This window comes from Pan troglodytes, chromosome 6 (genome assembly GCF_028858775.2).
Source record: "Pan troglodytes isolate AG18354 chromosome 6, NHGRI_mPanTro3-v2.0_pri, whole genome shotgun sequence".
NCBI lineage: Eukaryota > Metazoa > Chordata > Mammalia > Primates > Hominidae > Pan > Pan troglodytes.
The window spans coordinates 11,941,346-11,961,935 of record NC_072404.2 but is presented as its reverse complement, the minus strand read 5'-3'; the positions used below and the strand labels follow the sequence as shown (position 1 = coordinate 11,961,935).

The window sequence follows — 20,590 nt, the reverse complement described above, 5'->3', positions numbered from 1 at the left end:
GAGACGGGGTTTCACCGTGTTGGCCAGGATGGTCTTGATCTCCTGACCTCGTGACCCACCCGCCTCGGCCTCCCAAAGTGCTGGAATTACAGGTGTGACCCACTGCGCCCAGCCCAGGATTTTCTTTATTTTTCCACTTGGCACCACATCAATCTCTTCCAATTTGAGGCCTTTCATTCTCTTTTAATTACAAGAAAATTTTAATTCGTGTATTTTCCTTGTGTGTTGTCTCTTTTTCTTTTGGGAATTGTAGTATATGGTTATTTCTACTATCCTCTACATCTCAGTTTTTGATTTTTCACTTTCCATTTCTTCATTTCTTCTGGTGTCCTGGAGGAAATATTTGCCTTTACAACAGAGCCTGCTAACTCGTTGTTTGGGTGTATTGCATCTATCAATCTCATCTATTATTTCCTTCATGTCGATTATGCATGCTCAACAATCCACCTTTCTTTTGGTAACTATATTTTTACACACACCCCATTCATCTTTATATTTTTCTTCAAAGATACGTATTAAGGCGGGGCACAGTGGCTCAAGCCTGTAATTACAGCACACTGGGAGACCGAGATCGGGGGGGATCACTTGAGGTCAGGAGTTCAAGACCAGCCTGGCCAATATGGTGAAACCTCGTCTCTACTGAAAATACAAAAATTAGCCAGGCATGGCGGCACGTGCCTGTAATCCTACTCAGGAGGCTGGGGCAGGAGAATCGCTGGAACCTGGGAGGTGGAGGCTGTAGTGAGCTGAGATCGCACCACTGCATTCCAGCCTGGGCGACAGAGTGAGACTCCATCTCAAAAAAAAAAAAAAAAAAAAAAAAAAGATACGTATTAAGAACATTTTGAAATCTGTCTGGATGCCCGTATTTCATTAATTTAGGCCTTCTCATGTAAATGGTATTGTGTACTGTCTCTTAGTACCAATTCCTCATGTGTCTGACTACTTTCCTGAATTTTTACTTGGATACTGTAAATCCTGGCTGAGAATGAATAGCAGGGAGAAGGCCTAATCCTCCTGTTTCTTCCTGTTGGGTGGGTTTAAGTGGAGGAGTGTGTTACAGAAAAAAATCCCCTATCACCACTGCTTGGAATGAGACCCCCCCTTGCCCCGCTTGACTCACCCTCAGGATACCACTTGACATGATCACCCTAAATACTGCCTCCTTAAGATGTCTCCAGTCGATGGTGTGGTCGCTCATGCCTGTGATCCCAGCACTTTGGGAGGCCGAGGCGGGCAGATCACAAGGTCAGGCCATCCGGGCCAACATGGTGAAACCCCATCTCTACTAAAAATACAAAAATTAGCTGGGAGTGGTGGCTGGCACCTGTAGTCCCAGCTACTTGGGAGGCTGAGGCAGGAGAATCGCTTGAACCCGGGAGGCAGAGTTTGCAGTGAGCTGAGATCGTGCCACTGCACTCCAGTCTGGTGACTGAGCAAGGCTCTGTCCGTCTCAAAAACAAACAAAAAACAAAACGAACAAACAAAAAAATGAATGTCTCCAGTCGTAGCAATGACTGGCTTTTGAAGTGAGGAGAGGATGCTCTAATGGAACCTAAGTGCTCCCATAGGACCGAGCTGCTCTCCTATCTTATGAAGGCACCATGGTGGGCTATCATCTCCTGGGCATACTACAGAGGACCGTAAATGTATAGGGAAAAAGATTACAATTGAACTACTCTTTAAGATTTGTTCTGTCTGCCATTACCTTTCCCGCAAAAGAGCCCCATTCACATCCTTAGTTCTCTGGACCCAAACACTGCTCTTATTTCCGTGGCACCTCCGGGCTTGCACTGTAACAAGCCAGCAGCCCATGCTAGTGCATCAATTTGGCAGGAATCATAGACTTTATATTCAATGAAGGGAAAAGCAATTTATTTTTGATGTAGTTATCTCTGTGATAGGAAGAAAAAAGCAATATAATTTTAAGAATGTATTTCCTGGTGGGCTTCATTTTAAGATGGGCCAAAAATGCCTCTGAATTTATGAAAACATTGGCATCTTTTAAACTATAAACATGTTACTATGAACACTGACTACATTACTGAAAAGCCAGTTCAGGACCACTTATATACGTACCAGACCCTTTGATGTGCAGGCAATCCATAGGATGAGAAGAAAATGCCAAGCCATTTACAGTTTTCAAATATTTTACTGAAAATGCATATTGTACAATTAATGTATAATGACACACCAGTGTGAGAAACCTCCATAGGTATCATTTCCACAAATATGCTATGAATATAGAGTTCCTACACAAAACTATACAACTTACCAGATGTAATTCCTGTTACGTACCATACTCACAATCATCTTGAAGAATATGGAGAAAAAGTGCTGAGTGACAAAAACAGGAGCCATGTGTGATTTTAATAAATGGAAAACACGGCATTTCAGCTCAGTGGTAAAGCAGTAAACCAATCAGATGCTTAGCTATCAAGTAATCATGTGAGAGGAAACAGAATTAGATCCTTACCTCATACTATATGTTGTCAGCTAACACTGTAGCAGTGGTATATGAATCACATAAATTACCTCCAACAAAATTTATTCCATGTATTAGAAAAAAGGAGGTATGCCTAACATTGTGTCACGTTCCAAAGGTGAATTTTGCAGGTCAACGATATGACAGTTCAAGGAAGCATACATTTTATTGTTTCAAGTTGATTTCTAATGCTCAAACTATTTACGTCAAAATTTACAGAAAATAAATCTCTATATCAACAGCTTAAAATAAATGACTTACCTAAAGTCCACTTCTGAACTGCATAACTCCTATAAAGGTTTAAGTCTGTACCAATTAGAATGTCTTCAGTTATTAGTAACAGAGCATCCTAAATCAACTGGCTTAAAAATAAGTTTAGTCTCTCACAAAAGAAACAGTCCAAAGGAGGAGTGGCTACAAGGCTGGTTGGTTTAGTGGCTCAAAGACATCATCCAGGTCTCAGGGTCTTTCAGTTTTTCTGCTCAGGCCATGATTAAACTATAATCCATTGTTGAAAGATGGTTACCAGGCACCACATCCAGACAAGGTACTGTTCACCACAAGATTCTACTTCCCTTTGCTTGAATCCTTGGGCCTTTGAGAAGACCTTTTCCAGAAGTAGTCTGTCAGGTATATCCTTTGTTTTATGTCTAGAATTGGGCCCTGTGACCACTGTAAATCAACTGCTGGCAACGAGAAGGGGAGTGTCATTGGTTAAAACTAATCAGGATTTATCTCACTTCCTTTTGAGGATAAATGGATAACCAAACTCAGCCAGCAGAGTAAGGGAGTGACTAAGAAAGTCACTCGGCAATGTCTGCCACAAACCCTTATTAGAATGTGTTCTTAATTCATTCAGTAACAGGAAAGAGTAGAGCACAAGGTTTAAAACCAGTACGATATCAAATGAAAACACAGTGAATTCCTATGTTACACAGCATTGTGCTCTGCACGGTTATGTAAGTGTCCAAATAAAAAACCGTAGAAAAAAATAATAGATACAAATGGGAATATTTTAAGTATATCTTAAAACTGTATAGAGTGCAATGATTTTCTCACTCCTGGAAAACTGGCATTATTAATTTTAAATTACCTAAGCAAAGTTTTCTATCTATTTTATACATGGATATTTATCTCTCTGGCTGACTCAGATACAGTTGAAAACATTATAAAAGCATTGGTCCTTTAGAGCTGATATTGTTCATTAAGAATGATCAAATGCATTAAATCCTAGAGAAGAGTGCAAGAAAAAGTATACTTTATATCTATCAAATGATATTAATGTAGTGCTGTTTAGAATACTCTTACTATATGAATTACAAAATTAATAAGGATACGTTTTTCAAACATGATTCGAAGTGAACATACAATTCCTGTAATGTAATGTAATAAAAACAACCCTCTCCCCAAACATAAGTCCTATGTTCTTTGGGAACTGCTTACATGAGTTTAAGGTTACCGACTTAACTAGCTATCCTGATGACTTTACAGTTTCTATTTACACAAGGAGTATGTTTATTCACAGCAGGAATCTTCTATTTCTTTTTTTTTTCAAGTTTGCTATTGTATCAGAAACATATCTTTTAGTATTAACAGTTTCCAAAGGATTATGTCTTCCACATTCCTTATACTGATAGATTTCCCCTTGGCTATGAATTCCCTGATAGGCAAAACAGTTCCAATCCATGGTGACATGTATATACATTCTTAATATTTATAAATTTTTACTTGTCTACAGTCTAGTATTGTTATACCATGTGGTCTTGTTATAATCATGGTTTCCATTCTGTGAGTCTTCAGCTTATGAGTCCAACACACAAGGGGATGTCCACACTAACCTGTGTGAACTCTCTGATGTACAAGGTGTTTGACTTCAGGCAGGAGTTTCTGATTCACTATATTGAAAGGGTTCTCTGATATAAAATGAGGTCTGACTTCAGAGAAGCCTCCCCACATCTATTACATTCATATTGCTTCTCCTATGAATTCTCTGATGGCTATTGAATGCTGATTTGTGGTAGAATTTTTTTCCACATTCAGTACACTCATAGGGTTTCTCTCCTGAATGAGTTCTATAATGTACAGTGAGGTATGACATCCGAGAGAAGGCTTTTCCACACTCATTACATTCAAAGGGTTTCTCTCCTGAATGAATTCGATGATGTATAGTGAGATAGGACATCTGAGAGAAGCACTTCCCACATTCGTAACATTCGTAGGCTTTCTCTCCTGTGTGTGTTCTCTGATGTCGATTAAGGGCTGAATTCTGGCAGAAGGTTTTCCCACATTCACTACATTCATAGGGCTTCTCTCCTGAATGAATTCTATGATGTATAGTGAGGTATGACATCTGAGAGAAGAATTTTCCACATATATAGCATTCATAGGGCTTCTCTCCTTTGTGTATTCTCCGATGTCTACAAAGGGCTGAGTTCTGGTAGAAGGTTTTCCCACATTCACTACATTCATAGGGTTTTACTCCTGAATGAGTTCTATGATGGATAGTGAGGTATGACAACTGGGAGAATAACTTTCCACATTCATTACATTCATAAGGTTTCTCTCCTGTGTGCACTCTCTGATGTCTCATGAGGGCTGAATTCAGGTAGAAGGTTTTTCCACATTCATTACATTCATAGGGTTTCTCTCCTGAATGAGTTCTATAATGTACAGTGAGATATGACAACCGAGAGAAGAATTTTCCACACTCATTACATTCATATGGTTTCTCTCCTGTGTGGGTCCTCAGGTGGGTCGTGAGAGTAGACTTGCGGCAGAAGCATTTCCCACATTCACTACACTTGTAGAGTTTCACACCTGTGTGAATTTTCTGATGGTCATTAAGTGCTGACTTCTGCGAGAAGGTTTTCCCACAGTCATGACAAACGTAAGGTCTCTCTCCTGAATGTGTTCTCTGATGTTGTGTGAGGTGTGTCTTCTGGCAAAAGGATTTTCCACAATAACTACATTCATAGGGCTTCTCTCCTGAGTGAGTTCTCTGATGCTGAATGAGGTGTAACTTCTGGTAAAAGTTCTTCCCACATTCATTACATTCATAGGGCTTCTCCCCTGTGTGTGTTCTCTGATGCACAGTAAGGGTTCCCTTCTGGCAGAAGGATTTCCCACACTGATTACATTCGTAAGGTTTCTCTCCTGTGTGAGTCCTCTGATGTATAATAAATTTTGACTTTTTACAGAAGGATTTCCCACATTCACTGCATTCATAGGGCTTCATTTCCATATGAGATGTCTGATGTACAGTGAGGTCTGACATCTGGAGAAAGGCTATTTCAGATCCATTCCACTTATAGGGCTTTTCTTCCATGTGATTAACAAAAACAGTGTCCTTTTGGAAGGCTTTCTGGCATTCAATATATTCAAAAGGTTTCTCCAAAATACGAATTTTCTGATAAAGACTTTCTTCGTTTAGAGTATAAGGTTCCCCATTTTGATTAAATTCATAAGCTTGATCTCCTGGATGAGTTTTCTCAAGCTTAATATGGAGGAGTGATTTCCCACATCCACTACATTCATCAGCTTTCATTCTTGCATAGCTTCCATCACTACTAATATATTCTGAAACAGACGTTAAACACTTTTCACATGAGTCACAGAGGCTATTTTTATAGGCTATTTTTCTTGAAGGAACAGGGTTCGTTTCTACATCAAAAGTTTTACCAGGAACATTACCTCTCTCTTCAATCAGGGTCTCAATGAACACAGTTTGCCTTGAAGGTTTATTTTCCTCTTCCTGGATTCTCTCTATTAGGTCATCAGTTTGCCAGACTTCATCTAAAGAGAGACAAAATTAACCAACTTTTGTACATCTTCCTATATATATATATGATATGGAATCAGATTCATGATTTGTACACAAGCATCTCATTGTGAGTAGATGCTAGCTTCATGAACAGATGAAAATAATTCCAAGTGTACTCTTCTCCTTTATTCTTTTGCTTAAAATTACACACACACAAACACACACACACACACACACACACACATCCCCTTCTAGGAATGGAGAAAGGGGGAAGTAAACTGACAAAAACACATGCACTTTTGATCTACTTTATATTTTGTTCAAAACTGGGAATAGAAGATAAAATATAACACAGAACAATGACTGGTAGGTGAAGAATGCTGGATGAATGGCTGACAGGGTAGAGCGATAAGGAGTGCTGTTGGACAAGGAGGGTCATAAGATGTATTCAATTAGGGATTCATTTAGGGGGAGGTAAAGCTGTACTTTACACCACATCACTTCATACCAAGTTGAGAGAGATTACAATTTAAGGCATTAGCACTGTATACTAACATTTTTGTGGTAGCATTTTCACTAGACTACATCCTTCCAAACTATTTTGCCTTCTTTCCTCATTCCACATAGTAGAATGAACTAAATCTCCTCATGTTTAAAGGAACAGCCCTATAACCAGGGCATTTGCCCTGTAATTCTGTTTCACTTGGATGAAGAATCCCAGGAATGTATATATATATATCCTATAGGAAATATAAAATAGTCCACAGAGCTATAGGCTTATCTTGTGAGGATAGCGATGAGATCAACTGGAAACTTTAGTATTCTAATGATGCTATGATTTAATGCTAAACTCATTCTGACCATGAAATTCTACTTGTTCCTATTTGAACAGTATATTTAATAGCATGAACTCTGGTGAGGTGACCTAGGGCAAGCTACTTAGCAATTCTCTGTAGTCAGTATCCTTCATCTGCCAAATGGAGATAATGACACCTACCTCATAAGGTGGTTGTAGGATTGCAGCAGTTAATGCAGTGCTCAGAGCAGCATCTGGCACAAAACACATGCTTGATAAGCTTAGCAATTATTCTTCCCATCTTTCAATCTCCTGACAATTTGCTTAAGCCAGACCCACCCTGACATACTACCATCACTTAATTCTCAGTGTGAGTGCTTTCCCACTCCTGAGTAGCATTTAGTGTACAAACCTTACAAATCAGATCCCTGGCCGGGCGTGGTAGCTCACGCCTGTAATCCCAGCACTATGGGAGGCCGAGGCGGGCGGATCACTTGAGGTCAGGAGTTCGAGACCAGCCTGGCCATGATGGTGAAACCCTGCTCTACTAAAAATACAAAAATTAGCCGGGCGTGGTGGTGGGCACCTGTAATCCCAACTACTTGGAAGGCTGAGGCAGGAGAATCGCTTGAACCCGGGAGGTGGAGGTTGCAGTGAGCCGAGATTGTGTCACTGCACCCCAGCCTGGGTGACAGAGTGAGAATCTGTCTCAAAAAAAAAACAAAACAAACAAAACAAACAAACAAAATCAGATCCCTTACCATGCTCCTAAAATAATAATTTTATTTTTACTTATCTTAGAAGTGTCTGGATGAACCTGACTACTGTACTTGCTATCATGTACATTAAGTGAAACGATATCAACCGTAACCCCTATAACCTGTGCTTTCCCTGAACCCACTGCCAAAATATCAACAGCTCAAATGAGAAAAAAATCTGAGAGACAATACTTTTCACCTCCTGGGATCATTATATGATTCCAAGCTAGGATGACAGTCATCTAACAAAAATATTCTGTTGCAGGAAAAGCAAGCTATTTGTTGCACAAGGAGGGTCCTAAGATAAGTCCAAGTAGAGAGTTGTTTTGGAGGAAGTGGGTCTGCACTTTACACCTTCTCATGTCACATCAAGCTGGGAGAGATAGGTCATGATCTATCTCTTATCCTTGCCTTATGCTATGATCACTGTGTGCCTGATCAATGCCCAGCACATTTCACCTACAGTCTCCACCCTTATTGTTTCACTCAGTTTGCTTGACTTCCTGCCTTCATCTTCTCAAAACCTACCTTTGTAGGGGATTTCCATGCTTGAAAAAGATACTTCTCAAATCCTTTCTCACCTCAATTCCATTTCCCCTTGAAGTTGAGAATACTGTCTATAGAATCATTTTAGTACAAAGTGACTCAGCCTTGCATTGGAACATCAGCACTCCATGTAAAATGCTGAGTTTTAATTACTTCATGCAGCGCTGTTCTCTTTTTTTTTGAGACGGAGTCTTGCTCTGTCACCCAGGCTGGAGTGCAGTGGTGCGATCTCAGCTCACTGCAAGCTCCGCCTCCCAGGTTCAAGGGATTCTTCTGCCTCAGCCTCCTGAGTAGCTGGGACTACAGGCATGCGCCACCAGGCCTGGCTAATTTTTTAGTAGAGACAGAGTGTCACCATATTGGCCAGGCTGGTCTCAAACTCCTGACCTCATGATCTGCCCGCCTCGGCCTCCCAAAGTGCTGGGATTACAGGCGTAAGCCACCACGCCCAGCCCTTGTTCTCTTTTCCTAACCACAACCTTTCTCCTTGGAAGGATGGTCCTATTTCCTATTTCCTTTGAACCTCTGAATAAAAATCAGAGAAGCTGTTCTTAATCTGAATCATATAGGTATTTTTCCACTACTTGCAAAATATATGGGGATGTGACCCAGGCATGCATTATTTCTTTTTTCTTTTTTTTGTAGAGACAGGGTTTCACTATGTTACCCAGGCTGGTTGCAAGCAATCCTCCTGCCTCAGCTTCCCAGGGTTGGGATTACAGGTGTGAGCCACCACATTTGGCCCAGGCATGCATATTTAGAAGTAACTGCCTGTAAATTATTTCTGAATGGATGGACAAGAAAGTTCTTTCACCTGCCTAGCTTCTCAGATAATCAAAGAAAGAAAGAAATATCTCTCTCTGTTACACACTACGTCAAGGGATAACATGCCCCTTTCCTTACAGGACTATGATCCAAGAGCAAAACAGCTCAAGCAAAATATAGACACTATCGAATAACAGATTACTTAATCAGACTCACTTCTTTTTCCTATCACCCCTAGGTGAAACTGAAGTCGAGGGAAGGGAGATACAGAAGTCATGACAAAAGTCAGGGAGGGGTTGAAGATTTGAGGTCAGACTTAAAGAATGTGTTATGTGGGGAAGGAAAGCACACCCTAATGAAATGTAAAGCTGTAGGGACAATAGTATCATGAAGAGAAGACATTAGGAGTGTGGACCAAATGGAGTTTAGTGAGAGTTTTGGGGAAACAACAGAAAATTACTTTTTCCAGGTAATACAGGCCTAATATTGTTGAGATCCTTAAGGGACAAGGAATTAAAATTCCCTTTAGGAAGTAAAATGTAACCAACTATAGGCTTATCTTGTGAGGCTAGCGATGATATCAACTGGAAACTTTAGATGAAGACATACTGCAAATCCAGCTAGGACTCATAGCAATCCAGGCATGACAGCATCTAGTCTTTGTTTACATTAAGTCAAAGGAAACTGAGGATATACAGAGGACAATGAAGACATTTCACACTGGACGAAATCCAGTAATCCAGAGAGATCAGTAATATCTGATGAGAATTTCAGTGGTTTCACAGGGACCACTATAGAAGAAGAAGAGATTAGTATAGTTTAGTAAATAAAGGGAGGTGGAAAGGTGATTAGTAATTATAATTTGGAATAGGTCATGATCAATTTCCAGGCCTGATGAGAACAAGAGCAGCTCTGTAACTGCTATCACAGAAAATACCAGACTAGAGCCCAGGCTCAATGGTGGTAGAGATGTCATCCTGGGTGCGAGCAACATAAAATAAAAAACAAAGCCTAAAGACTTGGCACTGGAAGCACCCTTTGAGAAACTCATAATGTGAGGAAATCACAGTAGGTAGAAACAGACCCTTTAAAGACATTTCTGGAGGTGGTGGAAGCATAAACCAGACTTCATTTACGTATATAATACTTACTAAGCACCTGCCATGACAGGGTATCATTCAAGGCATTGGGAACAGAACAGAAAATAAGAAACAAGATGAAAACGAGCATTTGGTTAAAGAGGGAGACCCAGGTACTGCAGTCACCAAATTTCAGGAGGGCTGGGTCTCAGGAATGAGCAGCACTGTCCAATGAAGCACAGGTGCACATGACAAGTGGCAGGATCCACTGGCTTAGGCACAGGATGGGAACTTTGGAGTCTAACCTCAAAGAAAGAAAAGTACAAAGTAGAACAGGGTCCAGAAACAAGTCTCAGGCACTGCACGGTAAAGATTAAAAAAAAAAAAACCAGAAGTTACATGAAGAACACAAGAATCACATAAGTTATTTTTAAATGTCAGACTTATAACACCTAAAAAATCCATGATAATGGTTTCTGAAAATGCTAGAAGAGCAAGCAAAGACCCAAAGTTTAAGAGAACAACAGAAGTGACTGGAATTCGATTCTTGGGAGTGGCAAGCACAGAAAAGCTCCATAAACATAAGTTCTTACGGGGAAGGAAGAAGGCTTTGGGAGTGAGATTCAGGTTCATAGAGCATATAAGCAACTATTTCTAGTCACTTCTAAAGGTTCGGGACCATTAAAAAATCCCTGGGAAAAACACTCCCAAGTTACCGATCTCCTCACTGCCTCCACTAACACACCTGGATAGCTCTGAAGTAGGAATTCTCCTTCTACTATCCATGGCTCTTCTCCTTGTTCCAACTTGCTGATAACATCCGGTTTGATAATGTGATACCCTGTTAATGAGAAATGAAAGAGAACTTGAGCCCAGGCCGGTTGGCTTCAGGGTCTCTGTCATACGGGGAAAATTCCATTTGTGCCTTATCAAAATCAGAACTTTTCACGGGGGAGATCAAGACCAAAATGCCCTGCCTGGTGCCCAAAAACAGATTACTCACATTCGTCCCATCAAATTTTAAGTTAAAGTCATAAAATTTGTGAGAAATCCCATGTATTTTAGCAACTGAGAAAGCAAGCTATCCTCACCCACAGAAACTAGATTGCTGTAGTTCTCCAGCATCACATCCCTGTAAGTTATCTTCTGCTCAGGATCCAGCTGCTGCCACTCCTCCTGGGTGAAGTCCACAGCCACGTCCTTGAATGACACTGGCCCCTGAAATGGCACCGTGATTGGAATTGGGTGACGTGAAATAGGCACATAGGTACAAGATCTTAGCATGCTCACTGGCAAAATTAACCATGAACACTGTATACCTTTATTTTATGTTACAGACTGTGAAAGGGAAACAAACATATCAGAAATACACTGTTCTGGGGTTCATTCAGTATACATCAAACAAAAAACAAAAAACAAAAAAACAACACTGGGATTGCACGGTGAGCCAGAAACAATCCTGGCTGTTGGGAACTCTAACACCAGCAGGGACGAATCTCACCCCTGAGGAGCACAGGCCTGGGGACACTCACAGAACCGCAGGATGCACTCTGCTCCTTTGCACATTCTTCAATTTGCTTCTAGAACATTAATAATGTTGGTTCTCTTCTTACCTCCCTGGTCACTCCTTCTCAGTCCCTTTGCTGGCTCCTCCTCTACTCCAAGTCATCCTGAATGTTGTGGGCCCTACGGCTGTCTTGAGTCTTTTTCTCTTTGCTGTCTGTACTTGCTGCTTTGATGGTGAGCCCTCTTCCCGGCTAATTTAATTACCATCTATACACCAACATTTTCCAAATTTACATCATCAGCCCAGGCCTCTCTGCTAAATTCCAGACACATATGTCCCAGATGGCAAACTTAACATCCCTGAAATTCAATTGCTGTTCCTGTTCAAACCTGCTCCTACCATAGCTACTACTGGAACCAACCCACAATATTTGACACAATTACCAAAATAACAAACAGGCTGGGCAACACACATTCTAGTTTTTATTTTTACTGCCAAGTGACCAAGCCTATAGCAGTTCAGAATGCAGCCTGTCACATGAATGATCAGTAATAGCTTGGTTCAGGTTTTCCTAATTCCCAGCTGGGAACCCCAAATTTCCTTTCTTCCCATGGTACACGTTCTAGGAGAAAGGAACATTCCTGAGGAGGAACAGACAGCTGACCTGGAAACTGTCAAAACCACATCTATAAATGTGTATCTTTTGAATAAAGTGTCCCATTCACAAGTACTCACACTAGCCATTATAACTGTTTCCTTTAATATCATCCCCTCTAAAATAAAGAGAATAATGCTACCTATACATAATACCAGTATTAAATGGACTAATCCACGAAAAGCACTTAGCATAGTTTGTTGGATAAAACACATACTTATCAATGAAATCTACTGTTATTGCAGACTTTCTACTGTGGCTCTGACCACTTTCCAAATTAGGACAGAAAATTAACCATAAAACACAGAAGTTTAAACAACTGAAGGTTATGTGGTTGTTATTTATGTAATTGGCAAGAAAGAATCATAAAACAGTGTCTGTGTGTTAAGAACAAAGAGGCTGAGATGATTTCAAGAAAATATGGTAGCAGGAATGGTGTAGAAGGTGTGGAAGGAAAGGCCATGTCATGTTCAGAGCTACGTAAGATGATGACAAACTCCTGATGTTGACTGAACACCTTGGGTTTCATATGTGGAATGACTGGAATGATCCATGAGTGCAAGCTGGGTTCTACTGACTCCCTGAGATGCCGTGCCACTCTCTCCCAGCTCTAGATACAGGCGTATCCACAGACAGGCCTGGCTGGCCTGGGAAGGATGAGGGTAATCAGGGCTGAGAGTGTCCAGCTGCTGATGGGACACACGGTGGGGGAAGAAGTGGGTCCCACCCCAGCCAGATGAATCCAGGTGCAGGACTGCCCCAGCAGGTGATGAGAACTTCCTGGGGAGCAATAGCTGAGCTTCCAGAAACTCTGTGCACACTTTGTTCAGACGTCATCCACCATGAGGATCGGGGGAGTCTGGAAGTTCACGTATGGCATTGCCCTGCCTTGCTGAGCAATAACAACTTGCTTATTTCTTAGGAAAGTCAGCCTGGTTTCCTTTATTCAAGTGGTAGGTCCCTGCTTAGTATGTCCAGCTGATATCTGTCAGGATGGTCACTGTGCAATGGGTGAAAACGGGCAAAGGACTTTCAAGAAGGACTCATAAGAGGAAAAATGTGAAGAAAGTCATCAGCTCAGGAAAAGTCACAAAAGGAAAGCAAACAAATGAAAGTAGATGAGTAAAGAGACCACATATATCTATGACTACAATAAGTGTGAACACATAAAATCTCTATTTTATTTTCGATTTTTTTTTAAATCTCTATTTTAAACCAGAATCCCTCTTACAATAAAAATATGCCAGGGACGGCCGGGCGTGGTGGCTCACACCTGTAATACCAGCACTTTGGGAGGCCAAGGTGGGCGGATCACAAGGTCAGGAAATATAGACCATCCTGGCTAACACAGTGAAACCCCGTCTCTACTAAAAATACAAAAAATTAGCCGGGCGTGGTGGCAGGCGCCTGTAGTCCCAGCTACTCGGGAGGCTGAGGCAGGAGAATGGCGTGAACCTGGGAGGTGGAGTTTGCAGTGAGCCGAGATCGAGCCACTGCACTCCAGCCTGGGCGACAGAGCAAGACTCCGTCTCAGAAAAAAAAAAAAAAAAAAAAAAAAAAAAAAAAATATATATATATATATATATATACACACACACACACACACACACACACATATGTGCCAGGGACACGATCTTGACCAGAAACATACTTAGAAATAACCAAACCATTTCAGTCACACTTCTGTCCTATAGATCGTATATATTTGTTTTTGAGTCTTTCCATTAAGAGATTCTAAGTGATCTTCCTGAGAAAGAATATTTCATTCTTTTTAGAATCCCATAAGCTAGGAGAGTCCTCTGTCTAGCATCTCAGCTAGACACCCTTGAGTGTCACTGACTCAATCCCCTCAAACCCCCACTGCATTTGTTTTGCACACTGTCAGTCTCTATTAATTTCAGCTTTTCAACAGATGACACACTTTCCCAATTAGAAGGCTTGAAGTTCTCTGTAGGACAAAACCAAAACTCAGTCCAGCATTGGGGGCTCCTGGGTCCATCTGGGTATTTATCTGCATTCCCATCCCTCAGTCTCTTAACGGGAAGTCCAAATTCTAAGGAAGCAAAAATTTCACCAGCCCTCCAGGAGACTTACTCAGGCCCCTAATGCTGGTCTCCTGAGTGCCTTTACAAGCCTCTGCCACTAACCCGAATTATTCCAGGGCTGGCAAATGCCACCTTTCCCTTCCTTGAATGACGGAATCACAATACTTTGATGGTGCATTCATTTGTTCGTTTGTTCGTTCGTTCATTCATTCATTCATTCATTCATTCATTCATTCGAGACAGGATCTTGATCTGTTGCCCAGGCTGGGGTGCAGTGGTGCAATCATAGCTCACTGCAGCCTCATATTCCTGGGCTCAAGTGATGCTTCTGCCTCAGCCTTCCAAAGTGTTGGGATTACTGGTGTGAGCCACTATGCCCGGCTGAGGATGCATTTAAAATCAGACTTCTGCTTCATCATCACTTCAGAGTTTCCCAGGCATTGACCAGAACGACTCCCATGATCTCCTATAATTACATCCATGAATTACCTCCTCCAAGGAGAACATAAGCACCTTGAGAGAAAGAAGTGCCTCTTAAAATCATATCCCAAACCCCAAGACAAATGATGTTAGTGTCTAAGAAAAAAAGACAAAATGCTAGCTGAGCAGAAGGACACAGAGCCAAGCAAGGAGGGAGCTTCCTCTGGGACTCCTGAAGCCCCAGAACAGCAGGTGTCTGTGTGGTAGACTGGCTGCTGCTCTAATCGCTTTCAGCTGAGAAACACCAGTATCATGACACAAGCTCCCAAAAGAGTAGTATGTTACATTTACATTGTAAGAAATGAGCTGGGATTTCAGACAGAAGGAAAGGATGGTCCTCACGGCTGGCTGAGCATGTGTGGGGGTGGTTAGGATGCAGCTGCTCTCTCCCAAAACCCGGCCCTCACCCCTCACTCTTGGCTGACGAGCTATTTCCCTGAGAAAAGAAGCAAAGAGGAATGCTATGTCTACCCTCTTCTCTAACCACCTCATGGGACACCTCCAGCTGTCTGCATCTCTGTCCCCTCTGGCTGACTCGAGGCCCCACAGCCATTTTCACCCCATGGGCAACAACTATTTCTCATTCTCGACAGAATCACCCCCACTATTATCTCTCCCATGAAAACAAAACAAAATGAAAAATCCTTTCTTAACCTCAACTCCTATTCCTGCTACTATCCAATTTCTCTTTTTCCTTTAGGGCAAAATTTCTCAAAAAAAAAAAAAAATTCTGAATAGACCAAATTCAATTCTTCTACCACTCTCTCCTAAACCTCTCCAATCAGGATTTCCCTTACAGATCCAGCCACAGGGCCTCAGAGAGTCACACGACCTCCCCTGAGCTAAATCCCAGCACTATTTCTCAGTCTTCCTTGGGCTGGACTCTTAACAGCATTTGACACAGTTGATCACCTGTCCCTGAAGCTTCTCATTCCCTTGGCTTCAGAAACTGCACGCTCCTGGTTCTCCCTCTAGCCTGACCAGTAGCACCTTCCCAGTTCCTCCTTCTCTACCAGACTGCACATGGGAGAGCACCAGATTCGTCTCCCAAACTCCACACACACACACACACACACACACCAGATTCATCTCCCAAACTCCACACACACACACACACCAGATTCATCTCCCAAACTCCACACACACACACACACACACACGTTTGTCTCCCAAACTACACACACGCACACACACCAGATTCATCTCCCAAACTCCACACGCACCAGATTCATCTCCCAAACTCCACATACACACACACACACACAGATTCATCTCCCAAACTCCACAAACACACACACACACACATCAGATTCGTCTCCCAAACTCCACACACACACATACACCAGATTCGTCTCCCAAACTCCACACACACACACCCCCACCAGATTCGTCTCCCAAACTCCACACACACACAGATTCATCTCCCAAACTCCACAAACACACGCACACACACACATCAGATTCGTCTCCCAAACTCCACACACACACATACACCAGATTCGTCTCCCAAACTCCACACACACACACCCCCCCACCAGATTCGTCTCCCAAACTCCACACACACACAGAGTCATCTCCCAAACTCCACAAACACACACACACACACATCAGATTCGTCTCCCAAACTCCACACACACACATACACCAGATTCGTCTCCCAAACTCCACACACACACACACCCCCACCAGATTCGTCCCCCAAACTCCACACACACACACAGAGTCATCTCCCAAACTCCACAAACACACACACACACATCAGATTCGTCTCCCAAACTCCACACACACACATGCACCAGATTTGTCTCCCAAACTCCACACACACACACACACCCACCAGATTTGTCTCCCAAACTACACACACACACACACACACACTCCAGATTCATCTCCCAAACTCCACACACACACACACACACACAACAGATTCGTCTCCCAAACTCCACACACACACCCCCCCTAGATTCGTCTCCCAAACTACACACACACACACCAGATTCATCTCCCAAAACACACACACACACACACACACACACACACACACATCTTCTTGATGCTGCCACTCATCGCATACTAACACAGCTAACACAGCTCCCAAACTACACACACACACACACACACACACACACACCCCTACCTGCCTTCCTGATGCTGCCACTCACTGCATACCAACACAGCCCAAATTTTAAACATCTGAAACCTAATTCTGGCCTTTTCTCAAGCCTGCTTTACCCACAGTCTTCCCCATCCCAGCTTCAGGCAACCTCATTTTCGTAGTAGCCACTCTGGGAGCCACACAAGTGCTTTTCCCATGGGGGAAGCACGATACGATGAACACTTCAGGAGAAATACTTGACATGGGAAATGCAATATGCCTGGGCTTGTGGAGGAAAGTAGCAGCATAGAAAGAAAATCTCTACAACAGTAGAGAGGCCAAAAAATAAGCTATTTTGACAACAGCAGGGAGGGGATAGGGGACAGGATAAAAACCATCTAGAATATGACATGAACAAACTCAAAACAATCGTGAGGTCAGAAAATGGACAAGTTTAGAAAGAATCCCATCTTTCTCGATAGGGCTACAGGCTGGACGATGGAACAATGAATCAATAGGAACAAGAGAAGGCATAGGTGGGGGGCTCCAAATAATTATTCTGAACCTGCTGCATCTATGACCTTGAGGGGCCCTTTGGACACACTCAAATGCTAAGCAGGTGGCTGGACAGTTCTACGTGGGAGAACCAACACAGAGCTGGTAGTTAGAAGCACAGGAGGGTGACATCAGATAGGTACAGAGTCGTGAGCCAAGAGTGGACACCAACACATGAAGACCAAAGAAATCATCAATTTCAGGAAGCAGGCAAGAAGAGAAAGGGCACTGAAACTGACAGAGCAAACTGCAGAGTGGGCCAAAGCAAAGATGCAAATGTCCACTAAGAGCATGTGCTGGATTATTGGCAACCTTTTCGAACAAGGTCAGGGGAGTGGTAGGGACAGGACCAAGACCACAGGCTATGGGATAAAATGGGCATCTATGCCAGAGATTTATTATGGTCCTTTCTGCTGTGCAACCCAGATAAACTAAGAGAAGTATTTAGGGAGACGGCTTGGCATGGTGGCTCACACCTATAATCCCAGCACTTTGGGAGGTCAAGGTGGGCAAATCACTTGGCACTTGAGGTCAGGAGTTCGAGACCAGCTTGGCCCAAGTGCTTCTGAAACCCCGTCTCTACTAAAAAAAATACAAAAATGAGCTGGGTGTGGTGGCAGGTGCCTGTAATCGCAGCTACTCGGGGGCTAAGGCAGGAGAATCGCTTGAATCAGGGATAGCGCCACTGCACTCCAGCCTGGGCAACAGAGTGAGACTCCATCTTTAAAAAAAAAAAAGAAAAGAAAATATTTAGGGAGACTAATTTAAGGGTGAGAAGGCCATTTCTGCAACGGATAGAGCAGTAAAAAGAATCTACCTTTGAGACAACAATGTTTTAGTTACTAGAAATATTATGGGCTGGGCGCAGTGGCTCATGCCTGTAAGCTCAGCACTTTGGGAGGCCGAGGCGGGTGGATCACCTGAGCTCAGGAGTTCGAGAGCAGCCTGGCCAACATGGTGAAACCCCGTCTCTACTTAAAAAAAAAAAAAAAAAAAAAAAGGCCGGGTGTGGTGGCAGATGCCTGTAATCCCAGCTACTCCAGAGGCTGAGGCAGGAGAATCACTTGAACCTGGGAGGTGGAGGTTGCACTGAGCTGAGATAGCGCCATTGCACTCCAGCCTGGTGACAGAGCGCAATACTTGGTCTCAAAAAAAAAAAAAAAAAAAAAAAAAAAAAAAAAAAAAAAAGAAAGGCAAGAATTGCAATGGTTCAAGGGTTGTTATTTAGGAAAGCTGTTGATAATGATCTCAGAGGAATCTTTAAAATTCGTGCAAAAACAAAAGTGATTCTGCTTACGGTCAATGTAAGTCAAGGAATGGATGGTATTTATCATTTTTTGTGATAAATGCCAAGAACATGAGACACTTGTACTCTGGCTTCAAGAACTCTTTAAGGATCATGCTATCTGCGCATATGAATATGATAAAAAGGCTTGGTGCTGATGGCTACTGTTCTGTCTGACCAAATCTTGTATCTATTTCTACTTTCCCATTTTAAACTTTGAACCCTTAATCTCCTCCTAAGGTGTATTGTAAATCAGAGTAGAGAATAAATACATGAACAGAAACACTCACCAGGGATTTATTCATTTTCTGCTGCTCTTGTAAAAATCTGGAGGACTGTGAAAGCGGAGGCAGATCTGGGGAAGGAAAACCCGAGCCATGGCGTTATGAGCGGTCTGGCCTGCCAAGGCGGTCATCTCCCGCCTAAAACCTACACAGAAAGTTCCAAGAAGTACATCCTGTGGGAGACTGTCCCTTTAAGCCTTCAGAAGGGATTGGAAAATGATCAGGAGGGGGACCGATCTGCACATTTGAAACTCACACATGGCTACCTTGTGACTGAGTGGATGAGATTCTCATGGTGAATGAATACTGGATCCTACTGAAATAATCTGCCATCATTAAATGCAAGATGTAAAAAGGAATTCTGGTGGACCAGCCTGGCCAACATGGTGAAACCCCATCTCTAGTAAAAATACAAAAATTAGCTGGGCGTGGTGGCGGGCACCTGTAATCCCAGCTACTCGGGAGGCTGAGGCAGGAGAATCGCTTGAACCCGGGAGGCGGAGGTTGCAGTGAGCTGGGATGGCACCATTGCACTCCAGCCTGGGCAACAAAGCGAAACTTGTCTCAAAAACAAACAAACAAAAACCAAACAACAAAAAATGAATTCTGTAATACTCATCTATTTTCTTACTCTTTTAAATAAAGATCAGAAAATCCACAGGATGCCCTAAATAAAAGAATACAGTCGGCATGATTGAGTCTTTATTTGCAGAAACTTCAGTGTGCTACTCAAAAGGATCTTTTATTGAAGAACTTACGCTCACTTAACTAGGATACGGGGGACAGAACACTGGCCTGGGAGATAAAACTCCAGAGTTCTACTATGAGCAACTCCACCCACAAAACCTCGGACAAGTCACCCACCTGCTAAGGCCCTTCCCCTAGCAAATGAGGCAGCAAGAGATAGTTCCTGCAGGCTGTTCCTGCACTACAACGTATGATTCCACAAGAGCAGACCTAAGGGGGAATCAGCACTTAAATGAGAGAACAGAGATGCTGACGGACGTTTAGATACGGTCGCAATCTGGAGCAGAGAGGAGGAAGGGCTGCTGGGGTGAGGGGGGAGTGGAGACAACGTCCGCAGCTGAGGCTGGTGACACCCCCCACGCCCCCGTAAGCCTCGTCCTCGCCGGACCCTGCCTTCAAACCCAAACACACGTCACTCCTGCAAGCGATCGAGACCCTCCACTGTCCCTCACTCTAAGGTGCCCTACACGCGGTGACTTCGCCCAGGCCCTTCTCGCCCCGGGCCCGCAAACCCACGACTTACCCTCCTGGGGCTCCGCAGCCTCTGCCCCACCGCTCCCGACAGGCCGGGGCGGGGTTGCTGTCGCGGGCGCGCGTCTGCTCGCGAGGTCCCTTCCTGTCCACCTCACCAAGGCCGTTCTGCTCCAGAGGGGCCCGGGCCGGGCCTACGGGACAAATCCAGGCAGGGCGTCCCTCCCGGAGCCCAGATCCGTCTCCCTGGGGCTCACCGTCCTGCGGAGCCGGGGCC

At 43.2% G+C, this 20,590-nt stretch overlaps 1 protein-coding gene across 3 annotated transcripts; it reads right to left on the bottom strand.

Moving 5' to 3' along the window:
* Window positions 1–2,132: 2,132 nt before the first annotated feature.
* On the bottom strand, window positions 2,133–20,502 carry ZNF12 (zinc finger protein 12). 3 transcript variants are annotated; one of them, XM_016958657.4, is made up of 6 exons: window positions 20,366–20,498; window positions 19,102–19,166; window positions 11,281–11,407; window positions 10,935–11,030; window positions 6,176–6,277; window positions 2,133–6,061 (listed from the first exon to the last, which is right to left on the bottom strand). In XM_016958657.4, the coding sequence occupies exons 2-6, from the start codon at window positions 19,114–19,116 to the stop codon at window positions 4,422–4,424; spliced, it is 1,980 nt and encodes a 659-aa protein (XP_016814146.3). In that variant the 5' UTR covers window positions 19,117–19,166; window positions 20,366–20,498; the 3' UTR covers window positions 2,133–4,421. The 3 variants fall into 3 exon arrangements, with proteins under 3 accessions (XP_016814146.3, XP_016814145.3, XP_063670041.1); XM_016958656.4 differs by having other exon boundaries at window positions 2,133–6,277; XM_063813971.1 differs by lacking the exon at window positions 19,102–19,166 and having other exon boundaries at window positions 2,133–6,277; window positions 20,366–20,502.
* Window positions 20,503–20,590: the final 88 nt, after the last annotated feature.

Coding starts and splice junctions, on each gene's coding strand:
- ZNF12 (XM_016958656.4), bottom strand. Junction 11,031..11,280: donor CAGCAATCTAGTTTCTGTGG/GTGAGGATAGCT, acceptor TCTCATTAACAG/GGTATCACATTATCAAACCG. Junction 6,278..10,934: donor CCTACTTCAGAGCTATCCAG/GTGTGTTAGTGG, acceptor GTCTCTCTTTAG/ATGAAGTCTGGCAAACTGAT.